We start from the raw sequence: 25,639 nt of genomic DNA on the forward strand, positions 1-25,639 counted from the left end.
TGCGATGCAATAGCACAAACAAATTCTCAAAGAATCCATAAGCCTTTATCCGATTTGCTCTTCAAATTCTAAAACACTCTTTTAAAAAACTCAACACTCAATCTAACTTTCCTCCTTTCATTAGAGTGTTGGACATCTGGAGTAAGTTTGGCGAGAGACTCATCATCTAGTCGGTTTGCCCGATGGGTGGTGGGCTCAGTCATGGTCGTCACAAATTATGGAATTATCACCGACTCACCCATCCTTCACTGCAACTTTCTTGATGACCGTCATGCCTCCTTCATGGCAAAATCTTCTTGCTCTTTTTCTGCTTGAGCCTCTTGCTGTGCTCATCTAATGATTTTTCCTGTTTGAAGGGTGGCAAGACACTATTGTCTTCAGATTCAGCTTAACTTAATACATGGGCTTCACTTGTTTCATCATCGTACTGGTCCCAGACTTTCTTTTCTTCTTGACTTTGCCAACTCTCTTCCTTTTAGATACTTTCTTACCGCTAGAGATTGGCAATTCATCATTATCTATGGTTTCAGTATCATCGCATACTTGTAGATCAGCTTGTTGATCACAAGTATTGCCATTGGAACCTGTTTAACAAGAATTTTGAGACATTATCAAATTGTTTTACATGACGAACGAGTTCCTTACAGATTTTCTAACATTAATTAAAGAAGAAAACCGACCTATTCTAGAATAGGATTTAGGTAAAAAGCTACCAACAATCTACATGTACAATTTGTTCCAACATCACTGTGCTGACAAGCACTGCCATAAAACATGCCTATTTGTCTGTGCTTCATGATATCATAACCCAAATACTTCATAGGCTAGCCAGATTTTTTTTTGTGGTAGAATACTTGACCAAACCTAAATGGAGGTACCATGACTAAAGATTCAACAATAACTAATGAGATGCCCATGACCACCGGGAACCAGAAGAGTCCTGATGGTAAGGCTTGTCTAAATCATTTGCTATTAATAGTGTAATACAGTAAATTTATTGCCAATGATGTAAGAAGTCCATGGACTGATATTACTAGTAACTAGCACACATGGGCATGCTGTTGCTCAGGTATGTATACTCTTGTAACCCAAATATTTTATCAAACTATATAAATCTGAACACATGGAATATGTTTTGATTGGGTTTTGTTTCAAATTTAGCATGCATTTAGGGCTTCGTTCATCATAACATGTGATCCAAATTGTACCAAGTGGGCCTTGTCATGTGACCAAATTGCCTAAGCCCATGCATTATCAGCATCCCTGTCAGGTCATTTGCCTAAGTGGGATTATTAGGAAGTCACAATCTACCCTAACCAAATGGAGATGTCCTCAACAAAACTGGCTCAAAATCCCTCACTCAAGTACACTATTATCATGGTGCACATGATGTTCATGGTGTTAACCCTAAAGCTAGTTGACCTACTAATCCATTATTTGTATGGAGGTTAGCTATGTTTTAGATAAGACTTAGTTGACCTACTAATCCATTATTTATATGGAGCAGAAACAAACACACGAGATGTTAACCATGTTTGTTATTTGAAATAGATCAATCAAGTTACATGTACTAATATCACATTCATTTCCAATGTGGATCTACCGAAGTATTAAGTTGTATAGAACCATAGAGCATGTAAATGTGAATTTGTAGTGTCAAATCCAAATTGTTAAATAAGTAATACCTGAGAAATGTGAATCGATCACCACATTTGTTAGATGTTGCTTGAGGAAAACCTATTAAAAAAAGAAATATACTCAATGATAGGTTTATACAAACCAAAAAGAAAATGTGAACTGTTTGCAAGCACTAGTTGTTGAACCTATGCATTCCTCTACAATATGCATCCAATTACCCCAATATAACCTATAAATTAATGGGCTTTACATGAAAAATGAATCTAAACCAAGAGGAAGAACTAAATTGCAAAGCACTACCAAACTTAAATTCCCTTCTTTAAAATTGTTCTATTATATGTAAGCCAAAGGATACTGAAAATTTTGTTGAAGCAAGATCCATTTATGAGCTGATAGTAGTTATAGCATACCGCAGATAGAAGTTGTCTCGTCTTTGCATCCCACACACGCAAATAGCTGTCCAATCCTATAAACCAATATCATCATTAAGCATGACCTTATAAACCTACGACCAAAACACTAATGCATAATGTGGCGAGTAAAGAACTAAGGTTTGCACGAAAGCATAGTTTGACATATTACTTGTGAAGACATGGCATATGAAATTAAAAATATTTCATGCTTAACTATAGTTTTACCAAAAAAAACTCATAGCAAGAATATATATTACAGTTTCAAACATGACAAGAAATTTCAGTCAAAGCTCTAGGGCCAGCAAAATAAGAGAAAAAGATTCTCTTACATCTTGAACGTTCAAAATTATAGTTAACTTTTAATAAAAAGTAAACTTGAATTTGCAAGGTACAAGTCACCACAAACAAGTATCCCAAAGTATGGCAGTACACTTTTCAGCATGTATCATCTTTTTAAATTACCAACAAGAGAACTTCCAAAACAACACATCCAAATATTACAAATGATGTCCATCTAATGCCGAGTCTATTGAGGTGGGAACTACCTAAAACTTGATGATGCTTACTGCTACCATTGAGATATTTTCTTCAATAAAATCTGTCAACATGACATAGCTAGAAATGAGAATTTCACACTAGGCCGATGGTGTACTGCCCCAATGGCTAATCCAATCAAATTGGGGATTGGGTCAAGGTCGATGTTGGACCCAGGGTTGGGTTATAATTGTTCAAAACTAATCAGGACCGGGACAAGAACAATATCACCTATCCCCATCCCCATCTCAAGCCTCCCCCATCCTTTCTCCACGTATCCGACCGCACCAGAAAAAAAACCCCAGCAATTTCATATAAGTAATTTACCTACTATCTTGTTAATATAATTAAAGAATATATCAATAGTAAAAAATGTATTCATAAGCTATGAGATAATAGTTACATCAATCTTTATTGTGTCGGAGATGGTACTAAGTTTATGAACCCGAGTCAAAGATGAGGCAAGGTCAGGGGACTTGACTAAATCCAATTCAACTGGGTCGGGTTTGAACAGATTTGACAGGGAAACATGCATAATCATGGTTGAATTAGGGTACAATTTTCCAAAACCGATTTAAGTCCAAGACAAGGACAGATATCACCTAACCCAACCCCAAGCCTGCCTGCACCAGCCCATCTCACCCCAATGAAAAAAATGAACCCCCAACTATCTTGCAAATATAACTGAAGCATATGCCAATAATAATACATGTATTCTCGTAGGAAATTCATGCAGCGGTAAGACAGCTAGTACCATTAATTTTTTGTGTGGGTCATGGATGGTAATAAATTTATAAACCCGAGTCGAAGATGAGCAGGATGAGAGCCGTATGTTAGACATAACACTTTGGTTTTCATTAGAAACACAAACAGAAGGATGTTTATCTTTAACAAAATTGATTGTAAAATAACTCCCAATAAACCATGAAAAGTATGTCGAACATTAACCTTCAAGATGAAACAGTATGCACCAGTAATTTCTCTTGAAATGAAACAATGACTGATAATCCATGGAGGATCGTTACTCAACATATCAAAGAACAATAGAAAGCTTGAAAAGTTACATTAAATGAAAACCACCAAATATATTAAATTTGGTATATCTGAGTTATAAACTAAAAACTTCCAACATGGAACACTATTCTTTTTCCTTTTTTTCGAGGAAACAAAACACTATTTTGTGCCATGGTAGAAGTAAAATTGACTGAATATGTTGAATTAACAGTATACAACTTCTTACCACAAGATGCTATCATGGGAAGTTCTGGATGTCTCGCTATAGATCTGATGCTTCCAGAGCACTTACCAATAAAGCATCCGATCAGTTTTCTTGAAACAAGGAAATCGACTGCCATCTAGTCAACATCAAGAGTTAGTTCTAAATATTAGTAACCCTGAATCACTTGAATCACCAGGGGCCAATTCATCATTGATAGAAGCTAATTATTAATTGTCTAACAGGTGATACAAATGTGAAACCATTAAAAGAAAACTCAGATATTTCAAAATCATAAGCATCAGAATAACGGTAAATACTACAATTCAAAAAACTAAAATGAATGGTACTACCCATTACCCCATACTTTAACGACACTAGGAATTTGAATTGTTAAATAAGATTTTTCAGCTATAAGCATGTCCTAGCTTCAAGCTCACATTGGAAAAATCTACCCAGTTAATTAGATGAAATATTATTACTTGAACTGAGTTAATAACAGAAAATATAAGTTCCAAGTGAGTCAAGCTAGTTCCGTCTCTGATAATGAGCTCAATTCATTAACATTCTTTGGACCAAATCCTTAATCCAAGAGCACAGGTCACCAAAAATGTAAACATAAAGCATGGACTTCTCAGAAATGACAGAAAGCATTAATGCACAAAAAACAGGAGGATGACTACTTACCGCACATAGTTAAGAATAGTTGAGCCAGTTCATTGACAATGAAAAGAAATTAGAACATCATGTAATCAACTGAGAAAACTATGTAATATAGGAGTTAGCATAATTTCCTTTATGCATACCATACCTGCAACACATGTCACATTCAAACCTTTAGTTTCCTTGTTGGAAGTGACTATTCCTGGTTCTATATCCTTAATTCATGTTGAGTCTTAAACTTTTTTTACGATTTCATAAAGGCCTTCAACATCAGCTGATTACTTCTAAAATTGCTTATGATGTAGCCACATATATTGTCTGACATAAAACTGTTTGAAAGAACTTTCTGTTCTACTGAAAGTTTCAACTCCAACAATTTGACCATAAAGGAATAACAAGTTGAGGTTCATCGGACAGCCCAAAAACTAAAAAGTTTTTATCGATGAAATAAAATAAGAAACCGTGATAATTTTGTCCATTATGGTAATAGGACTTAGTTTATTATGGGAGTAGGAACAAGTAGCTAGACATATGATAAATGTCTATAAGAATCAAAAAGTCTTAGATATGAGATGATAACTAAACGGCAATCAGAGAAAGGATCTGATCAAGAAATTATATCCAATCAAGAAATTATATCCACAAAAAAAGAAAACAAAAGAGAAATAAACAAAACAACTAAATATAATTAACAATGTAGTTGTATAGTGACCTTGTAGAACTATGACTTTCACTAGTTCTCATACATGAAATTTCAGAATCATGAGATTATGATCATAAAAAACAACAAACTAAAGAGGATGAATGAATCGGGTAAATAAAATTAAAGCATAGCCGCATAGTGTACGTGTAGAACTATGTCTTTTACCTGTTCTCATATCAAATGAAGCAAGATCCCCAAAACCATTGCCTACATAGACTGTATAGCCATCTAGATCTTCACAAGCTGCTTTAATTGGAGATTCTCTAAAGTCGACTGAAATTACAGGTCTCCTCTGTGCTGAAGTATCATAAAGACGAATCTATCACAAGATATAATTTTTAACAAATAAGAGAATAATAACATACTGATCATTAGAATCTCATGCGGACTGAGTAATTAGTTTACATCATTTTCTCAACTTCTAAAGCAATGGGTCAAAAACTATTAACCACATACAAAAGATTCATTAATCAGGATAGACCATATGGTCAAGAATATTTCAACATTAATCAATAAACAGAAGAAAACTGTTTATTAACTACAAGTTGGTTAACACTCCAAATGTGCAAGCAGTATTTGTAAAAAAGTTTGGTCAGGCACTGTTATCATAAAATCAAACTTAAGGCTTTCACATGTATCCTCGATCTCATGGCAACAATTGCAAAAGTTGTCGAAAGACTTACAATAAAAGTTATACTCCCAACTATTAGCATTTTTTAGCTTGTAAGCTACAACTAGTAAACATATTTCATAGTGCCATACCTGATGATTGATCGTGCCAGCCACAACTTTTCTATGGTCATCTTCACTCAGAAAAGTTGCAGCAGTAAACCAAGTTGGAGAGAATATACCAAGTCTATTAGAAGGAGGCTACAAAAGACAAAGAGCAAACCGATAGAATCTTCATAATCAAAATACAAATAGACCAGAAACTCTCATTAAATTGCACTAATAAGAATGAAGTGACTCACAGATTTTGCACTCCAGATCTTACTGCATTTTCCAAGATCCCACATGTTCAATTCAATGCCATTCCTGAGAGAAAAGAAAACACAAATTAAAGTACTAGGCCAAAATTAGGCAATATAACAACCTTTCAAATTTTTATTAAAGAGGCTGTCACCCATGAATATAATTGCAACAAACTCATATACATTTCTTTAACAGCTTACGGAAACTTACCCTCCAAATAAGGCATAATTCTCACTTTTATCCACTGAAGAACATATTATTTTACCAGAAGAGCATACATTCCATGTAATATGAGAAGCAGTAGTTGAGTTTTCTGGCGCATCACCGACGGGAATGGACCTCAAGCAAGCATTACCCTTTTCCAGACAGGTAAGTAATGAAACTGACCTGAAAAACATAAGGATTGAATGAATATAAGAATGTGCATGCAATTCGAGATCACAACTAAAGTTTGTAAGTAACAGTACCACCATGAACTAAATTTTACTCGATAGATGTACAGAATTTCCATTCTTGCATACAGATGCATGCATATGCAAAATCATTGTGAATATACGTCAGCTAGTTCTCCTCTCTTCTAGTTCTAATACAACTTTCTTTGTCCACAAAGCTTTGCTCTTGAATCACTAGATAAACCTTCGTATTAAGTTTCACTATCTATATACATTGGAACCTTGGGATGTCAAATACAGGAGTAAGTGCTGAAAGCAAGAATAATCTATCTGAACTTTTTTATTCAATGTCCTGCAGATACATATGCCTGCAGCAGTCTTTTAAACATGATAGTGTCATAGGTTTGACCCCCTAAATGCAAATTGGGCAGGTGCTAAAATTTTAATTCAACCATCTGTGATACTCTTTCACATGAACAAGTTTCTACAGAATATATCTTAGGTACAGCAGATTGGTAAAATGTTCGGATACAAGTTCAAAAAAATGCTTCATCTGCTATGAGCTATGAACTATGGCATTTATTTATGTTACCTTGATGGAACATCGATTCCTTTAGTTTTGAAGAGATGCAATCCAACAACATGATCATCATTAAGAGAGCCATCCAGTGATAAGGGTTGATCGATCTTAGTGATGCCCAAAGCCTCTCCATTAATAGGATTTAGACACTCAACCTGGAATTCATAGAATATCCCATGTTTCAACAACCTAGAAAAAGAGGGTTTTCTCTTGTTTCATATATGATAACTTACCGAACCATTCTTGCGAGCAACAGCCAAAAGCTGCAAAGAATAGCAAACAATTTACAAGTGTCATGTCTAGAAGGTAGAAGAATATTTTACACGTCGAACTGTTATGAGATTAAAGATATAATTATACTAGAGTAACATATAAGAATTTCCTAACAAAGGAAAGAAAGGTGGAAACACATCTTTAGTGATTACATGCCAATCCAAGAATGCGAAATAGAATGTGACATTATAGTCAACAGAATTCGCAAATCCAAAACAGGGTTCCAATGAATTATAAAACTTCCTTATAGGAATTGATCCTAGATCTCAAACTAATCGTGAATAATCACATTAAAGTTTGTATAATACTTAGGAATGCTTGTCCACCGTAATCAAACTCTAAAATCTTTGAACATACACTTTTCTTTTGTAATGTTAAACCACCATATCTCCATTGATCATCCAAATTAAACTTTCAAGCTGGAAAGTGAAGGCACAAAATAGGTTTCTGCTTCTTTAAGAAAGAAGAACATAACATGAATATTAGCTTCAAACTAGAGAAGCTTTCATTAATATTCAAGAGAAACTAATAAGATCGATTTCTGGTTTACTTCAAAACTACCAAGAAGCCATGAAGATCCAAAAGGAGACTAACATAAGCTTTGATTTGATTGTTTACCTCCCATTAAGTAGTTAAGATTGTCATAGCATTCATTTATGTATAATAACTCAAATCCAACAAAGAATGTGATAACAAACCGGATCAGTTTTGTGATCAGAATAAGAAGCAGCAAGGACACAAGATGAAGCATTTGGCTGCCCCCATGTTTCTACCACCTTTGGAATTCCAGTCTTTCCATGAGCTTCGACAACTGAAAACTCATTGCAATATCACATCATGAGTTGTAATTAAGAAATGCATGCCATGTAGACCATTCAAGAAAGAGTAATGTTTAAGCAGGCGGCGCCTGGGCGCTCGCCCGAGCCCAGGCGTGGGCGCTTCGGGCGAGCGCCTGGGTAAATCAAGGCGACCGAACCAGAATTTAGGTCTGGTTCGGTTCTGATTCGGTTGTTAGTTGGTTCAATCGAACCAACTAAACCGATATAACCCCAACCCTAACCCTTACCCAACCCTAACCTCCTGCCGCAGCCGCTGCCGTTGCCGATCCCGATCCCGATCGCGATCTCGCTGCTCGTCGCTCCTGCTCCCGCTGCCGCTGCTCGCCGCTGTCGCTGCTCGCGCCTCCCGCGAGCCTTCCCGCTGCTCGCGCCTCCCTCGAGCCCTCCCGCAGCTCGCGCCTCCCGCGAGCCCTCTCGCTGCTCGCGCCTCCTACGAGCCCTCCCGCGAGCCTTCCCGCTGCTCGCGCCTCCCTCGAGCCCTCCCGCTGCTCGCGCCTCCCGCGAGCCCTCCCACTGCTCGTGCCTTCTGCTCCTTTTCCCTTTCCCGCTGCCGCCGCTCGCCGCTGCTGTGCCGCCGCTCGCCGCTGCTGTGCCGCCGCTCGCCACTGCTGCTGCCGCCGCTTGCCGCTGCTTCCTCGTTTCTCCATCAGGCTTAGTATATAGTATACTCTTAATATTAAGTTTATTTGAATTTTGAAATGATTAATTTTCTGTTAATAGATTAATAATATATTATTTTGATTTTAATGTTGTTAATTTTTATTTATTTGAAATTATTAATTATATTATATATTTTTATATTTTAGCGTCTCGCTTCGCTCGGGCGAGCGCCTGGGCGAGCGCCTAGCGCCTCGGGCGTTTGTGGACCTTGGCGCCTTTTGGCACCTAGCGTTTTTTAAATCACTGGGCAGTCATATGGTGTTTTGTTTGTCTTCAAGTTCCTTAGATTAATTGATAGTGGACATGTCACTCGAATCCCAGTCAAATGTCATACTAATCTTAAATTAAGAATTTACCCTTAGCATCACCCAATTTCTTCGAGAAAGAAAAACAAATTAGTCGATAACATAATGCTGTTGGATTTGGTAATTATCGATGAGTTTTGTTGATCATCCAAGCATTTAACAACTGTATCAATCATCGAGTGGACATGTCACCCGAATCCCAATCTAATGTAATACTGATCTTAAATTAAGAATTTACCCTTAGCATTACCCAATTTCTTCGAGAAAGAATAATAAATTAGTCGATAACATAAAGCTGTTGGATTTAGTAATTATCGATGAGTTTTGTTGATCATCCAAGCATGTAACTGTATCAACCATCGAGTGGACATGTCACCCGAATCGTCGATGAGCTTTGTTGATCATCCAAGCATTTAACTGTATCAGTCATCGAGTCCAGCAGATACTCTATCGATGTAAGGCCAGATGATGGGGATAACAATAGAATTTACAGAAAGGACGATGTAAATAAGCGAAGGATGTCACAACCGGGGGCATGGGTGAGCGAGCGAAGACGAATCAACAGCACCCGTAAGATTGGTTGTGAGAGAAAGATCAGTATTGCTGGCTATGGAAGGTGCCGAGAAACTCGATTGACGATTCTCAACACTATATCGTCGGCGACAATATCGAAAACAGAGCGACGAGTTCAAATCGGAAAGAATCGACACATGAAGCTCACTTTTAGGAGAGATCTAGAACATGTACTGGATCTTGACAAGAGGGGAGAACGTAGGAGTCCGCTAGGTCAGAGATCGACAACTCGATTTGGCTGGTCTCAGGAGACGTCCGACCAGGGCGATCTACGCTCGCTCGGCGCCGTTTAATCGGTGGCATAAAAAATAACGAAAGGATGGTCATGGTTCTCGACTACGGGTGGGCTGACGGGTGCATTATCCTTTTTGGTTTACCCCGCTTAAAAAACATCGTCGAGTCGGGTTTAAAATAAATTGATCTCGATCCAAATTTTATCGCTCGGTTCGGGTTATACCTAGTCTCGGTAACGGTGGAAAATAAATATTAACTCTTTTCCTCTCTTTTTTAGTTTTTTATTTTTTTTTATAAAAAAAATAATTTTTATGATAACGAAATTATCACTTATCATTAAGATAATATCGTATAATTAATTGAAACAATTCGATAAGGAAGATAAAATCTGATAATTATTTATAATCGATTGATATGAAACATTACAATCGATCATCGTCCAACTTATATTATCGTATAGAGGTTAGCATAGAAAGACGGTTCAAGCTTAGCTTCCCTGTCACTCATAAACATAAAATATCAATGGGGGACGTTAGGATAATTGTAAGCTATATTCTATATAAAGAAACATAGAAAACTGAAAGAATAAAAGAATTGATGGTTATGGTTCTCAACTACGGGAGGGCTGACTGGTGCACTATCCTTTTTTGTTTGGCCCGCTTACAATTGGCATCGTCGAGTCGGGCTTAAAATCAATTGATCTCGATCCAAATTCTAACGCTCGGTTCGGGTTATGCCCGGTCTCGGTAACGGTAGAAAATAGATATTAACTCTTTTCCTCTCTTTTTCAATTTTTTATTTTGTTTTATAAAAAAAATATTTTTTATTATAACGAATTTATCATTTACCATTAAGATAATATCATATAATTAATTGAAACGAGTCGATAGGGAAAATAAAATCTGATAATTAATTATAATCAATTGATATGAAACATTAGAGTCGATCACCGTACAACATATATTATCTTGTAGAGATTAGCATATAAAGACGATTTAAGTTTAGCTCCTCTCTCACTCATATGCATAAAATATCAACGGGGGACGTCAGGGTAATTGCAATCTATATTCTTTATAAAGCGGATCGAGATCAATTGATTTCAAGCCCAACTCGACGATGCCAATTGTGAGCGGGCCAAACCAAAAAGGATAGTGCACCCGTCAGCCCTCCCGTAGTCGAGAACCCTAACCATCTTTTCTTTTTTTCTTTCAGTCTTCTGTGTTTCTTTATAAAGAATATAGCTTGCAATTATCCTAACGTTCCCCATTTATATTTTATGCATATGAGTGACAGGGGAGCTAAGCTTGAACCGTCTTTCTATGCTAACATCTACACGATAATATATGTTGGACGGTGATCGACTCTAATATTTCATATCAATCGATTATAATTAATTATCTGATTTTATTTTCCCTATCGACTTATTTCAATTAATTATACGATATTATCTTAATGATAAATGATAATTTTGTTATAATAAAAAATATTTTTTTTATAAAATAAAATAAAAAACTAAAAAAGAGAGGAAAATAGTTAATATTTATTTTCCATCGTTACCGAGACTAGGTATAACCCGAACCGAGCGATAAAATTTGGATCGAGATCAATTTATTTTAAACCCGACTCGACGATGTTTGTAAGCGAGCCAAACCAAAAAGGATAATGCACCCGTCAGCCCTCCCGTAGTCGAGAACCCTGACCATCCTTTCTTTATTTTTTTTGCCACCGGTTAAGTGGCGTCGAGCGAGCGTAGATCGCCCTGGCCGGACGCCTCCTGAGATCAGCCAAATCGAGTTGTCGATCTCTGACCTAGCAGACTCGTACGTTCTCCCCTCTTGCAAGATCCGGTACATGTTCTATATCCCTCCTAAAAGTGAGCTTCATGTGTCGATTCTTTCCGATTTGAACTCGTCGCTCTGTTTTCGGTATGGTCGCCGGCGATATGGTGTCGAGAATCGTCAATCGGGTTTCTCGGCACCTTCCATAGCCAGCAATATTGATCTTTCTCTCATAACCAATCTTACGGGTGTTGTTGATTCGTCTTCGCTCGCTCAGCGTCACCTATGCCCCCGGTTGTGACATCCTTCGCTTATTTGCATCGTCCTTTCTGTAAATTCTATTGTTATCCCCATCATCTGGTCTTACATCGATAGAGCACCAGGCTTGGTCAGGTATCTACTGGACTCGATGGCTGATACAGTTACATGCTTGGATGATCAACAAAGCTCATCGACGATTCGGGTGACATGTCCACTCGATGGTTGATACAGTTACATGCTTGGATGATCAACAAAGCTTATCGATAATTACCAAATCTAACAGCTTTATGTTATCGACTAATTTGTTATTCTTTCTCGAAAAAATTGGGTGATGCTAAGGATAAATTCTTAAGTTAAGATCAGTATGACATTAAACTGAGATTCGGGTGATATGTCCACTCGATGGTTGATACAGTTGTTACATGCTTGGATGATCAACAAAGCTCATCGATAATTACCAAATCCAACAGCATTATGTTATCGATTAATTTGTTTTTCTTTCTCGAAGAAATTGGGTGATGCTGAGGGTACATTCTTAATTTAAGATCATTATGACATTAGACTGGGATTCGGGTGACATGTCCACTATCAATTAATCTAAGGAACTTGAAGACAAACAAAACACCATATGATAGCCTAGTAGTTGGATCAACATAATGCGTCGATCAAGATGGGATGTTTACCAGACGATTACTATTAGTAAGCTGCTAAATGAGATAGAGGCTCCATTATGTCGAGATTCGAAAGAGGAGTTGGCTCCTGACTTCTGAAAGAATAGCTGTTTAGCATGACAGGATACCGATATTGTGGCTCTAAGGAACATGAAAAAATATGTTGAAGCTAGTTTAGATGTATACACAGTGTGATTATATAAAAGATCTTTTGTCTTTTTTTGTTTTCTCCTTCCCATCAAGTATGTTTGAAACTCGTAATTTTTGGGACATTGATTGATCTTTTTCTACCTACTTCTCTTTGGAGATTCCACAGCACAAGATTTTGCAGCCCCTACACCTTAATTGCTTTGTTATTCTTGTGTGTTCTATTGATCGGTTAATTGTTTTGCTTTTACTTACTGGTGAAATTTATAATTTCGGTGAAGTTTTGAGGAGCCAAAAGGTTTCAAGAAGATGCCACGAACAAGTGCATTGGAGTGCCCTGGATGCCCACCTTTGAGAGCCTTGACGACTGACGTGCTCGGTCTTGTAAAAGGTGGTTGTTATTGCTTAAACATTACTCTTTCTTGAATGGTCTACATGGCATGCATTTCTTAATTACAACTCATGATGTGATATTGCAATGAGTTTTCAGTTGTCGAAGCTCATGGAAAGACTGGAATTCCAAAGGTGGTAGAAACATGGGGGCAGCCAAATGCTTCATCTTGTGTCCTTGCTGCTTCTTATTCTGATCACAAAACTGATCCGGTTTGTTATCACATTCTTTGTTGGATTTGAGTTATTATACATAAATGGATGCTATGACAATCTTAACTACTTAATGGGAGGTAAACAATCAAATCAAAGCTTATGTTAGTCTCCTTTTGGATCTTCATGGCTTCTTGGTAGTTTTGAAGTAAACCAGAAATCGATCTTATTAGTTTCTCTTGAATATTAATGAAAGCTTCACTAGTTTGAAGCTAATATTCATGTTATGTTCTTCTTTCTTAAAGAAGCAGAAACCTATTTTGTGCCTTCACTTTCCAGCTTGAAAGTTTAATTTGGATGATCAATGGAGATATGGTGGTTTAACATTACAAAAGAAAAGTGTATGTTCAAAGATTTTAGAGTTTGATTACGGTGGACAAGCATTCCTAAGTATTATACAAACTTTAATGTGATTATTCACGATTAGTTTGAGATCTAGGATCAATTCCTATAAGGAAGTTTTATAATTCATTGGAACCCTGTTTTGGATTTGCGAATTCTGTTGACTATAATGTCACATTCTATTTCACATTCTTGGATTGGCATGTAATCACTAAAGATGTGTTTCCACCTTTCTTTCCTTTGTTTGGAAATTCTTATATGTTACTCTAGTATAATTATATCTTTAATCTCATAACAGTTCGACGTGTAAAATATTCTTCTACCTTCTAGACATGACACTTGTTAATTGTTTGCTGTTCTTTGCAGCTTTTGGCTGTTGCTCGCAAGAATGGTTTGGTAAGTTATCATATATGAAACAAGAGAAAACCCTCTTTTTCTAGGTTGTTGAAACATGGGATATTCTATGAATTCCAGGTTGAGTGTCTAAATCCTATTAATGGAGAGGCTTTGGGCATCACTAAGATCGATCAACCCTTATCACTGGATGGCTCTCTTAATGATGATCATGTTGTTGGATTGCATCTCTTCAAAACTAAAGGAATCGATGTTCCATCAAGGTAACATAAATAAATGCCATAGTTCATAGCTCATAGCAGATGTAGCATTTTTTTGAACTTGTATCCGAACATTTTACCAATCTGCTGTACCTAAGATATATTCTGTAGAAACTTGTTCATGTGAAAGAATATCACAGATGGTTGAATTAAAATTTTAGCACCTGCCCAATTGGCATTTAGAGGGTCAAACCTATGACACTATCATGTTTAAAAGACTGCTGCAGGCATATGTATCTGCAGGACATTGAATAAAAAAGTTCAGATAGATTATTCTTGCTTTCAGCACTTACTCCTGTATTTGACATCCCAAGGTTCCAATGTATATAGATAGTGAAACTTAATACGAAGGTTTATCTAGTGATTCAAGAGCAAAGCTTTGTGGACAAAGAAAGTTGTATTAGAACTAGAAGAGAGGAGAACTAGCTGACGTATATTCACAATGATTTTGCATATGCATGCATCTGTATGCAAGAATGGAAATTCTGTACATCTATCGAGTAAAATTTAGTTCATGGTGGTACTGTTACTTACAAACTTTAGTTGTGATCTCGAATTGCATGCACATTCTTATATTCATTCAATCCTTATGTTTTTCAGGTCAGTTTCATTACTTACCTGTCTGGAAAAGGGTAATGCTTGCTTGAGGTCCATTCCCGTCGGTGATGCGCCAGAAAACTCAACTACTGCTTCTCATATTACATGGAATGTATGCTCTTCTGGTAAAATAATATGTTCTTCAGTGGATAAAAGTGAGAATTATGCCTTATTTGGAGGGTAAGTTTCCGTAAGCTGTTAAAGAAATGTATATGAGTTTGTTGCAATTATATTCATGGGTGACAGCCTCTTTAATAAAAATTTGAAAGGTTGTTATATTGCCTAATTTTGGCCTAGTACTTTAATTTGTGTTTTCTTTTCTCTCAGGAATGGCATTGAATTGAACATGTGGGATCTTGGAAAATGCAGTAAGATCTGGAGTGCAAAATCTGTGAGTCACTTCATTCTTATTAGTGCAATTTAATGAGAGTTTCTGGTCTATTTGTATTTTGATTATGAAGATTCTATCGGTTTGCTCTTTGTCTTTTGTAGCCTCCTAATAGACTTGGTATATTCTCTCCAACTTGGTTTACTGCTGCAACTTTTCTGAGTGAAGATGACCATAGAAAAGTTGTGGCTGGCACGATCAATCATCAGGTATGGCACTATGAAATATGTTTACTAGTTGTAGCTTACAAGCTAAAAAATGCTAATAGTTGGGAGTATAACTTTTATTGTAAGTCTTTCGACAACTTTTGCAATTGTTGCCATGAGATCGAGGATACATTTGAAAGTCTTAAGTTTGATTTTATGATAACAGTGCCTGACCAAACTTTTTTACAAATACTGCTTGCACATTTGGAGTGTTAACCAACTTGTAGTTAATAAACAGTTTTCTTCTGTTTATTGATTAATGTTGAAATATTCTTGACTATATGGTCTATCCTGGTTAATGAATCTTTTGTATATGGTTAATAGTTCTTGACCCATTGCTTTAGAAGTTGAGAAAATGATGTAAACTAATTACTCAGTCCGCATGAGATTTTAATGACCAGTATGCTGTTATTCTCTTATTTGTTAAAAATTATATCTTGTGATAGGTTCGTCTTTATGACACTTCAGCACAGAGGAGACCTATAATTTCAGTCGACTTTAGAGAATCTCCAATTAAAGCAGTTTGTGAAGATCTAGATGGCTATACAGTCTATATAGGCAATGGTTCTGGGGATCTTGCTTCATTTGATATGAGAACAGGTAAAAGTCATAGTTCTAAATGTACACCATGCGGCTATGCTTTAATTTTATTTACCTGATTCATTCATCCTCTTTAGTTTGTTGTTTTTTATGATCATAATCTCATGATTCTGAAATTTAATGTATGAGAACTAGTGAAAGTCATAGTTCTACAAGGTCACTGTGCAACTACATTGTTAATTATATTTAGCTGTTTTGTTTATTTCTCTTTTGTTTTCTTTTTTTGTGGATATAATTTCTTGATTGGATATAATTTCTTGATCAGATCCTTTCTCTGATTGTCGTTTAGTTATAATCTCATATCTAAGACTCTTTGATTCTTATAGACATTTATCAGATGTCTAGCTACTTGTTCCTACTCCCATAATAAATTAAGTCCTATTACCATAATGGACAAAATTATCACGGTTTCTTATTTTATTTCATCGATAAAACCTTTTTAGTTTTTGGGCTGTCCGATGAACCTCAACTTGTTATTCCTTTATGGTCAAATTGTTGGAGTTAAAACTTTCAGTAGAACAGAAAATTCTTTCAAACAGTTTTATGTCAGACAATATATGTGGCTACATCATAAGCAATTTTAGAAGCAATCAGCTGATGTTGAAGGCCTTTATGAAATCGTAAAAAAAGTTTAAGACTCAACATGAATTAAGAATATTGAACCAGGAATAGTCAGTTCCAACAAGGAAACTAAAGGTTTGAATGTGACATGTGTTGAAGGTATGGTATGCAAAAAGGAAATTATGCTAACTTCTATATTACATAGTTTTCTCAGTTGATTACATGATGTTCTAATTTCTTTTCATTGTCAATGAACTGGCTCAACTATTCTTAACTATGTGCGGTATAGTCATCCTCCTGGTTTTTGTGCAGTAATGCTTTCTGTCATTTCTGAGAAGTTCATGCTTTATGTTTACATTTTTGGTGACCTGTGCTCTTGGATTAAGGATTTGGTCCAAAGAATGTTAATGAAGTGAGCTCATTATCAGAGACGGAACTAGCTTGACTCACTTGGAACTTTTATTTTCTGTTATTAACTTAGTTCAAGTAATAATATTTCATCTAATTAACTGAGTAGATTTTTCCAATGTGAGCTTGAAGCTAGGACATGCTTATAGCTGAAAAATTTTATTTAACAATTCAAATTCCTAGTGTTGTTAAAATATTGGGTAGTACCATTCATTTTAGTTTTTTGAATTGTAGTATTTACCGTTATTCTGATGCTTATTATTTTGAAATATCTGAGTTTTCTTGTAATGGTTTCACATTTGTATCACCTGTTAGACAGTTAATAATTAGCTTCTATCAATGATGAATTGGCCCCTGGTGATTCAAGTGATTCAGGGTTACTAATATTTAGAACTAACTCCTGATGTTGACTAGATGGCAGTCGATTTCCTTGTTTTCAGGAAAACTGATGGGATGCTTTATTGGTAAGTGCTCTGGAAGCATCAGATCTATAGCGAGACATCCAGAACTTCCCGTGATAGCATCTTGTGGTAAGAAGTTGTATACTGTTAATTCAACATATTCAGTCAACTTTACTTCTACCATGGCACAAAATAGTGTTTTGTTTCCTCGAAAAAAAGGAAAGAGAATAGTGTTCCATGTTGGAAGTTTTTAGTTTATAACTCAGATATACCAAATTTAATATATTTGGTGGTTTTCATTTAATGTAACTTTTCAAGCTTTCTATTGTTCTTTGATTTGTTGAGTAACGATCCTCCATGGATTATCAGCCATTTTTGGATTTTATCCTTTAAAAATTCTCATTGCTTCATTTCAAGAGAAATTACTGGGTGCATATTGTTTCATCTTGAAGGTCAATGTTTGACATACTTTTCATGGTTTATTGGGAGTTATTTTACAATCAACTTTGTTAAAGATAAACATCCTTTTGTTTGTGTTTCTAATGAAAACCAGAGTATTATGTCTAACATACGGCCCTCATCCTGCTCATCTTCGACTCGGGTTTATAAATTTATTACCATCCCTGACCCACACAAAAATTTAATGGTACTAACTGTCTTACCACTACATGAATTTCCTACGAGAATACATGTATTATTATTGGCATATGCTTCAGTTATATTTGCAAGATAGTTGGGGGTTCATTTTTTCCATTGGGGTGAGATGGGATGGTGCAGGCAGGCTTGGGGTTGGGTTAGGTGATATCTGTCCTTGTCTTGGACCTAAATCGGTTTTGGAAAATTGTACCCCAATTCAACCGTGATTATGCCTGTTTTCCTGTCAAATCTGTTCAAACCCGACCCAGTTGAATTGGATTGAGCCAAGTCCCCTGACCTTGCCTCATCTTTGACTCGGGTTCATAAACTTAGTACCATCTCCGACCCAACAAAGATTGATGTAACTGTTATCTCATAGCTTATGAATACATTTTTTACTATTGATATATTCTTTAATTATATTAACAAGATAGTAGGGAAATTACTTATATGAAATTGCTGGGGTTTTTTTCTGGTGCGGTCGGATACGTGGAGAAAGGATGGGGGAGGCTTGAGATGGGGATGGGGATAGGTGATATTGTTCTTGTCCTGGTCCTGATTAGTTTTGAACAATTATAACCCAACCCTGGGTCCGACATCGACCTTGACCCAATCCCCAATTTGATTGGATTAGCCATTGGGGCAGTACACCACAAGCCTAGTGTGAAATTCTCATTTCTAGCTATGTCATGTTGACAGATTTTATTGAAGAAAATATCTCAATGGTAGCAGTAAGCATCATCAAGTTTTAGGTAGTTCCCACCTCATTAGACTCGGCATCAGATGGACATCATTTGTAATATTTGGATGTGTTGTTTTGGAAGTTCTCTTGTTGGTAATTTAAAAAGATGATACATTCTGAAAAGTGTACTGCCATACTTTGGGATACTTGTTTGTGGTGACGTGTACCTTGCAAATTCAAGTTTACTTTTTACTAAATGTTAACTATAATTTTGAACGTGGAAGACGTAAGAGAATCTTTTTCTCTTATTTTGTTGGTCCTAGAGCTTTGTCTGAAATTTCTTGTCATGTTTGAAACTGTAATATATATTCTTGCTATGAGTTTTTTTTGGTAAAACTATAGTTAAGCATGAAATATTTTTAATTTCATATGTCATGTCTTCACAAGTAATATGTCAAACTATGCTTTGGTGGAAGCCTTAGTTCTTTACTCGCCACATTATGCATTAGTGTTTTGGTCGTAGGTTTATAAGGTCATGCTTAATGATGATATTGGTTTATAGGATTGGACAGCTCTTTGCGTGTGTGGGATGCAAAGACGAGACAACTTCTATCTGCGGTATGCTATAACTACTATCAGTTCATAAATGGATCTTGCTTCAACAAAATTTTCAATATCCATTGGCTTACATATAATAGAACATTTTTAAAGAAGGGAATTTAAGTTTGGTGGTGCTTTGCAATTTAGTTCTTCCTCTTGGTTTAGATTCATGTTTCATGTAAAGCCCATTAATTTATAGGTTATACTGGGGTAACTGGATGCATATTGTAGAGGAATGCATAGGTTCAAGAACTTGTGCTTGCAAACAGTTCACATTTTCTTTTTGGTTTGTATAAACCTATCATTGAGTATATTTCTTTTTTTAATAGGTTTTCCTCAAGCAACATCTAACAAATGTGGTGATCGATTCACATTTCTCAGACGAAGGTATTACTTATTTAACAATTTGGATTTGACGCTACAAATTCACATTTACATGCTCTATGGCTCTATACAACTTGATACTTCGGTAGATTCACATTGGAAATGAATGTGATATTAGTACATATAACTTGATTGACCTATTTCAAATAACTAACATGGTTAACATCTCGTGTGTCTGTTTCTGCTCCATACAAATAATGGATTAGTAGGTCAACTAAGTCCTATCTAAAACATAGCTAACCTCCATACAAATAATGGATTAGTAGGTCAACTAGCTTTAGGGTTAACACCGTGAACATCATGTACACCATGATAATAGTGTACTTGAGTGAGATTTTGAGCCAGTTCTGTTGAGGACATCTCCATTTGGTTAGGGTAGACTGTGACTTCCTAATAATCCCACTTAGGCAAATGACCTGACAGGGATGCTGATAATGCATGGGCTTAGGCAATTTGGGTCACATGACAAGGCCCACTTGGTACAATTTGGATCACTTGTTATGATGAACGAAGCCCTAAATGCATACTAAATTTGAAATAAAACCCAATCAAAACATATTCCATGTGTTCAGATTTATATAGTTTGATAAAATATCAGGGTTTCAAGAGTATACATACCTGAGCAACAGCATGCCCATGTGTGCTAGTTACTAGTAATATCAGTCCACGGACTTCTTACATCATTGGCAATAAATTTACTGTATTACACTATTAACAGCAAATGATTTAGACAAGCCTTACCATCAGGACTCTTCTGGTTCCCAGTGGTCATGGGCATCTCATTAGTTATTGTTGAATCTTTAGTCATGGTACCTCCATTTAGGTTTGGTCAAGTATTCTACCACACAAAAAAATCTGGCTAGCCTATGAAGTATTTGTGTTTGGGTATCATGAAACACAGACAAATAGGCATGTTTTGTGGCAGTGCTTGTCAGCACAGTGATGTTGGAACAAATTGTACATGTAGATTGTTGGTAGCTTTTTACCTAAATCATGTTCTAGAATAGGTCGGTTTTCTTCTTTAATTAATGTTAGAAAATCTGTAAGGAACTCGTTCGTCATGTAAAACAATTTGATAATGTCTCAAAATTCTTGTTAAACAGGTTCCAATGGCAATACTTGTGATCAACAAGCTGATCTACAAGTATGCGATGATACTGAAACCGTAGATAATGATGAATTGCCAATCTCTAGCGGTAAGAAAGCATCTAAAAGGAAGAGAGTTGGTAAAGTCAAGTAGAAAAGAAAGACTGGGGACCAATACGATGATGAAACAAGTGAAGCCCATGTATTAAGTCAAGCTGAATCTGAAGACAATAGTGTCTTGCCACCCCTCAAACAGGAAAAATCATCAGATGAGCACAGCAAGAGGCTCAAGCAGAAAAAGAGCAAGAAGATTTTGCCATGAAGGAAGCATGCCGGCCATCAAGAAAGTTGTGGTGAAGGATGGGTGAGTCCGTGATAATTCCATAATTTGTGATGACCAGGACTGAGCCCACCACCACCCACCAGCTAGATGAGTCTTGCTAAACTTGCTCGAGATGTCCAATTCTTTGAGAATTTGCATCGCACAAAGATCTTAAAAATAGTGGTTTCGAAGGTAAAATTAATGAATTGCATTTCTCTGTGGTTACGGAGAATTGTGATAGTTATATGCAATTAGAATTTTGATTTGCATATGGGTTACAGAGGATTCTCCACGAGTCATTTGTAGGCAAAGTGATTGCTTGTGCACAAAAACCTGATTCACATAATGCCGAATTATATAACTTGCAGTCCACACGTCACCAATATTTACCCATGACGATAACAAAAGATCTGACCCGCAAATACAAAACAAGCCATTGAAGGGTAAGGACATTTTGTTAAGTATGAAAAGATACAGCATAATTACAGCTGCTACACAATGACCGGGTAGAGAAAATGATAGTTAGATAGATGCATCATCAAAACAACCAACAACAACAGTGGAATCGAGTGTAAAATTAGACTACATCACACGATTCAAGCTCGAATTAGAAACCCTTACATTTCAGTTGCCTAAGTTAGTCACCATCGCAAACGAATGTATGATGTTGGCCCTCGACCAAGACGGCTGCATCTAACCTTTCTCTTCAGCTGCATATAATACCACCACCATGGTGGATATGGAACTCTTAGTGTTCCATGAGAGCAGCATCAGTTTCAGATAATGGTGCTGCAGAAGAAAAGAAAAAGGTTGCCACAGTTAGCGGTGTAGTAATCAGGAACAAGAACTATGAGCAATGCACTCAGCCAACAGAGTGGACAGTGAAGACCAAAATCAACACCCACACTAGGCAGTTTGAAAAAAATAATACCAACACATGCCTGGAAATATTAACCATACCGAGCAAGTCCTCGTATGCATCTTGGAAGAATGATGATTCCAGTAACAATGGAGGTGAGAAAACTTGATCCAGAGTGTCGTTGACTTCAGGATGCATTCTTTGTATTTTTTCAGTGGATGGTTGGAACAGCCTGGCCAGGTTTTTGTTCTCCTTCAGTCCATTCAATCTATTTAACATATCTGGAATGAAGCTTTGCTGGCTATTGGCATTACAGGAAAGATCTGTCATGTTCATCGGGGCCTGAACTTCTGGTGGTGAGGAGAAAACCAGTTGTTGATTTCTCCAGTTGTAGTAATCAGGAACATCGTCGATTTCTTTCTGAAAAGCAGCATCTGTTGTTGATAGAGGTATAAAGAAGTGTTCAGAACCATCATCACTGCTTCTTTCCTGCAACAATTCTGAGTTGCTTGATGAGCTTGATAGTGCAGCTTCACGAACAGAACGACGAATGTTGTGAGCATAATAATCATCAGTCTCTGAAAAATTAAACCACATGGAATAGTGAATAGACAAGTAAAATTTGCTCATCTCTATTTATTATGTAAACAAAGTAGAAACTGGATAATAGCTGTTGGTCTTCAACATCTGAATATCGCCTCAAGTGGGTAATGGCTGAAGGCGCTGACCTTGTGCTTCACCATCTTCATCAATTGTAAATGGAGGTGAAACTGTTTTTGGGGCTGGCAAAGTTTCCTGATTGGTTTGACTACCTACAGGATGCTGCTTTGGTGCTTGGTGGCCTTTCCCCGATGAATTTGGAGTTAGATTGAATAAATGAGGGAGTTTCAAAGTTGGACTACCGGAGACTTTCTCAATCTGAGCAGAGGAGAATTTACAAGTCATCTCAGCAACTTCATCAGTCAACCTTTCCTGTTAATAAAATTTCAAATTCATTAGCAGTACATAGAGGCAAAAAGGGACAAATCTTAAAGATGACAAATTCTTGAACTAGAGGTGATTGACGAGTTGGGTCAGTCACGTTGAGATGGGTTATATTAGGGACATGTAAGGCTGATGTGAATCGAGCCAATTTTCTAGTGGGTTTAGATTTCTAAATGAGGATTGAGGAACCAAACTATATAGCTATATGGTCAGAGTGGTTGATCATATTTGGTTTTGCATGTCAGAAGGGGATTCAAGAAGATATAATTAAAACATTGCTATAAGCAAAATGTATGCTTGACCTTAACATAGCCAACCAGCCAACAGGTCAAGAGTTCTCGACCAGGCTCTGAACTATGTTCATGACAAGTTATCCTAAACAGTCTGGTGGGTTTGGTTTGACTTGGTGCATGTGATTAGCAATTGATGCCTCTACTTAAAGCAGCTGTTCTGTGCTGTAGATCTATGTTCCGTTACATTTAGTTAAGATATATCATAAATCTGGATACAGAGCAACCCTGCTTTTCCAAATAACTGCATCTTGAAAAGTAACTTGATATACAGTCATTTTCCTTTTAAGTTATAGAATTTTGTTAGCCAGCAGCATATACTTCAGCAAATCCACACTGGCCATTTTGGTGACCACCGGGATTCCTGGTGTGGAACCTTATATAATTAGTCCATGGTTGCTGTGGCACTTTAGTGCTCATTACTTTAGTTCACACAGATTATACTTGTTAAGTAATGTTTAATGCTTTAGTGATGAAAATTGTAAAATGTGGTAGTCATGCTGCATATTATGTTGCATATGGATATAGGGAAATTCATCCTCCGATGTTTCTAGAGTAGATACAGTAGCATTTCTATAATCCTAGTTTGCCTATTTGATGGGCATCTTGGAGTTGGATATACCTGATGAACACATTTCTTTAGAGCATCATTACCTCTATGGGAGTAATCAAGTTGTGGATTAGTTAGAATCAGATGCTGCTGGAACTATTAGTTATGTGTGGCATGAAGACACCCTAAGGCTTCTGTTAAATCTAAACTTGTGGATTCTTGTGGTTGCATTTTCTCAAGGAGAGGCAAGCAGTGTTTTGTTACAGAAAAGAAAACAAAAAATTAGGCAATTTTGTGTCAAGTTTCTTAGGAGAAATTTAAACCACATTTCAACAGGAAAATAACTTGCTGCACAACCACGTAATGGTATGTTCATGATCACGGTTGCCGTTTGTGACTATCAGTTTTCCCAGCTTGATTCGTCTCAATACCACAGTTTGATAATTTTTTGATGTATCAATGAAAATAACGTTTTAGCATTTGCAAGCTAATTAATGGTTGCAAGGACCAAAAGTAAGTTTTTTATATAGTGAAGTGGAAACTGTAAGAAAATTATATATTTATTTTGTAGGCAGCAAAATTTATCTATGATTTTCTATTCATTCAACTTCTGATGAATATCTTGACAATTAATGCAGATTTCTCTTTGAAAGTTGACATATTCTATAAATAGTTACCTTATCACCATAGTATTTTTCATGTCAATGTCTCAAATGTTATTTAATGCTGCCGTTTTTTTGGTGTCTGATAACATGTGTTTATTAAGAGAGCGACTTAATTCTTTATTTGTGCTTTTTTTCCTGTTTGTTTATTTTGCTGATTGCTTTTCAACCTTTGCTGCTAAAGGTGAAAGCTAATGAAGGGGAGGGCTCGGAACTGCTTCGTAGTGCATCTGACAGCAGTAGCAGTGGGCATGCGGAATCACTCGCTGCAACTCTTGCAGAACATCGCCAACATTTAGTTTGCATACAGGTCTAGTGATACCAGGATAACACTAATCATTTACGGGCTAGTCCTCCCTGTAAAATTTCAGACCTTTATCCCTTTACTTTTATGATAATCCTTTTACTAATTCATGGGCAATTCTATTTTTCACGGGGCCTGCTGCCTATTGTCTTCAAACAAAATGCTAACTGCATACATGAAACATAACAACTGTCAGATCAGCTTGTGCTACAAATGGGTTTTCTGGTTAGATGGACAAGTTTCGTAAGATTTACCTCGGATGTTGCAAGTAGAGGAACCCTGTATAGGCCAATGTCAGTTGTCTATGCTTTCCATGATAATGTTCTCCAAATGTAATCTTCTTTTATAGATTAACTTAAGCCAAAAGACAACGTGGTTCGAAGTGCTTTATGAATCGAGGTGCATGTGAATCAATTATATATGAGCTCTTGTATAAGTTGGAAATTTGCGATGTTGTATTATTTATTATAACCTTTAGAAATGTTAGTTTTTTTGCAGTTGTGTTAAACCCAGCTACAAAACCATGTGCTTGCTGTTAACCTTAGTGGGTTGCTTGCAAGTGCTGGGTAATAAGCTCTTGAAGAAAGATGGATATTCTTAAAGTACTTCATGGAATGTGAAAAAGGAAGAAAAAAAAGAAAGTCAAACCTTATATCCTTGTTGCTTTTTCGTTTTTCTACTTCCTTTGGTTTTAGACCTCGCACCGAT

The 25,639-nt window shown here is 36.5% G+C and overlaps 1 protein-coding gene and 1 pseudogene across 2 annotated transcripts; one reads left to right on the forward strand and one right to left on the reverse strand.

The window, feature by feature from the left end:
- Positions 1 to 76: 76 nt before the first annotated feature.
- LOC135658716 (uncharacterized) lies at positions 77 to 11,698 on the reverse strand (annotated as a pseudogene).
- Positions 11,699 to 12,179: 481 nt separating this feature from the next.
- LOC135658731 (uncharacterized) lies at positions 12,180 to 25,060 on the forward strand. Of its 2 annotated transcripts, XM_065176203.1 has the most exons (13): positions 12,180 to 13,243; positions 13,343 to 13,455; positions 14,164 to 14,193; positions 14,272 to 14,414; positions 15,012 to 15,188; positions 15,336 to 15,399; positions 15,501 to 15,605; positions 16,049 to 16,202; positions 17,612 to 17,701; positions 19,453 to 19,508; positions 19,820 to 19,877; positions 20,978 to 21,474; positions 24,812 to 25,060. In XM_065176203.1, the coding sequence occupies exons 1-12, from the start codon at positions 13,162 to 13,164 to the stop codon at positions 21,112 to 21,114; spliced, it is 1,209 nt and encodes a 402-aa protein (XP_065032275.1). In that variant the 5' UTR covers positions 12,180 to 13,161; the 3' UTR covers positions 21,115 to 21,474; positions 24,812 to 25,060. The 2 variants fall into 2 exon arrangements, with proteins under 2 accessions (XP_065032275.1, XP_065032276.1); XM_065176204.1 differs by lacking the exon at positions 20,978 to 21,474.
- Positions 25,061 to 25,639: the final 579 nt, after the last annotated feature.

This window comes from Musa acuminata, unplaced genomic scaffold (assembly GCF_036884655.1).
Source record: "Musa acuminata AAA Group cultivar baxijiao unplaced genomic scaffold, Cavendish_Baxijiao_AAA HiC_scaffold_412, whole genome shotgun sequence".
In the NCBI taxonomy this organism is placed as follows: domain Eukaryota; kingdom Viridiplantae; phylum Streptophyta; class Magnoliopsida; order Zingiberales; family Musaceae; genus Musa; species Musa acuminata.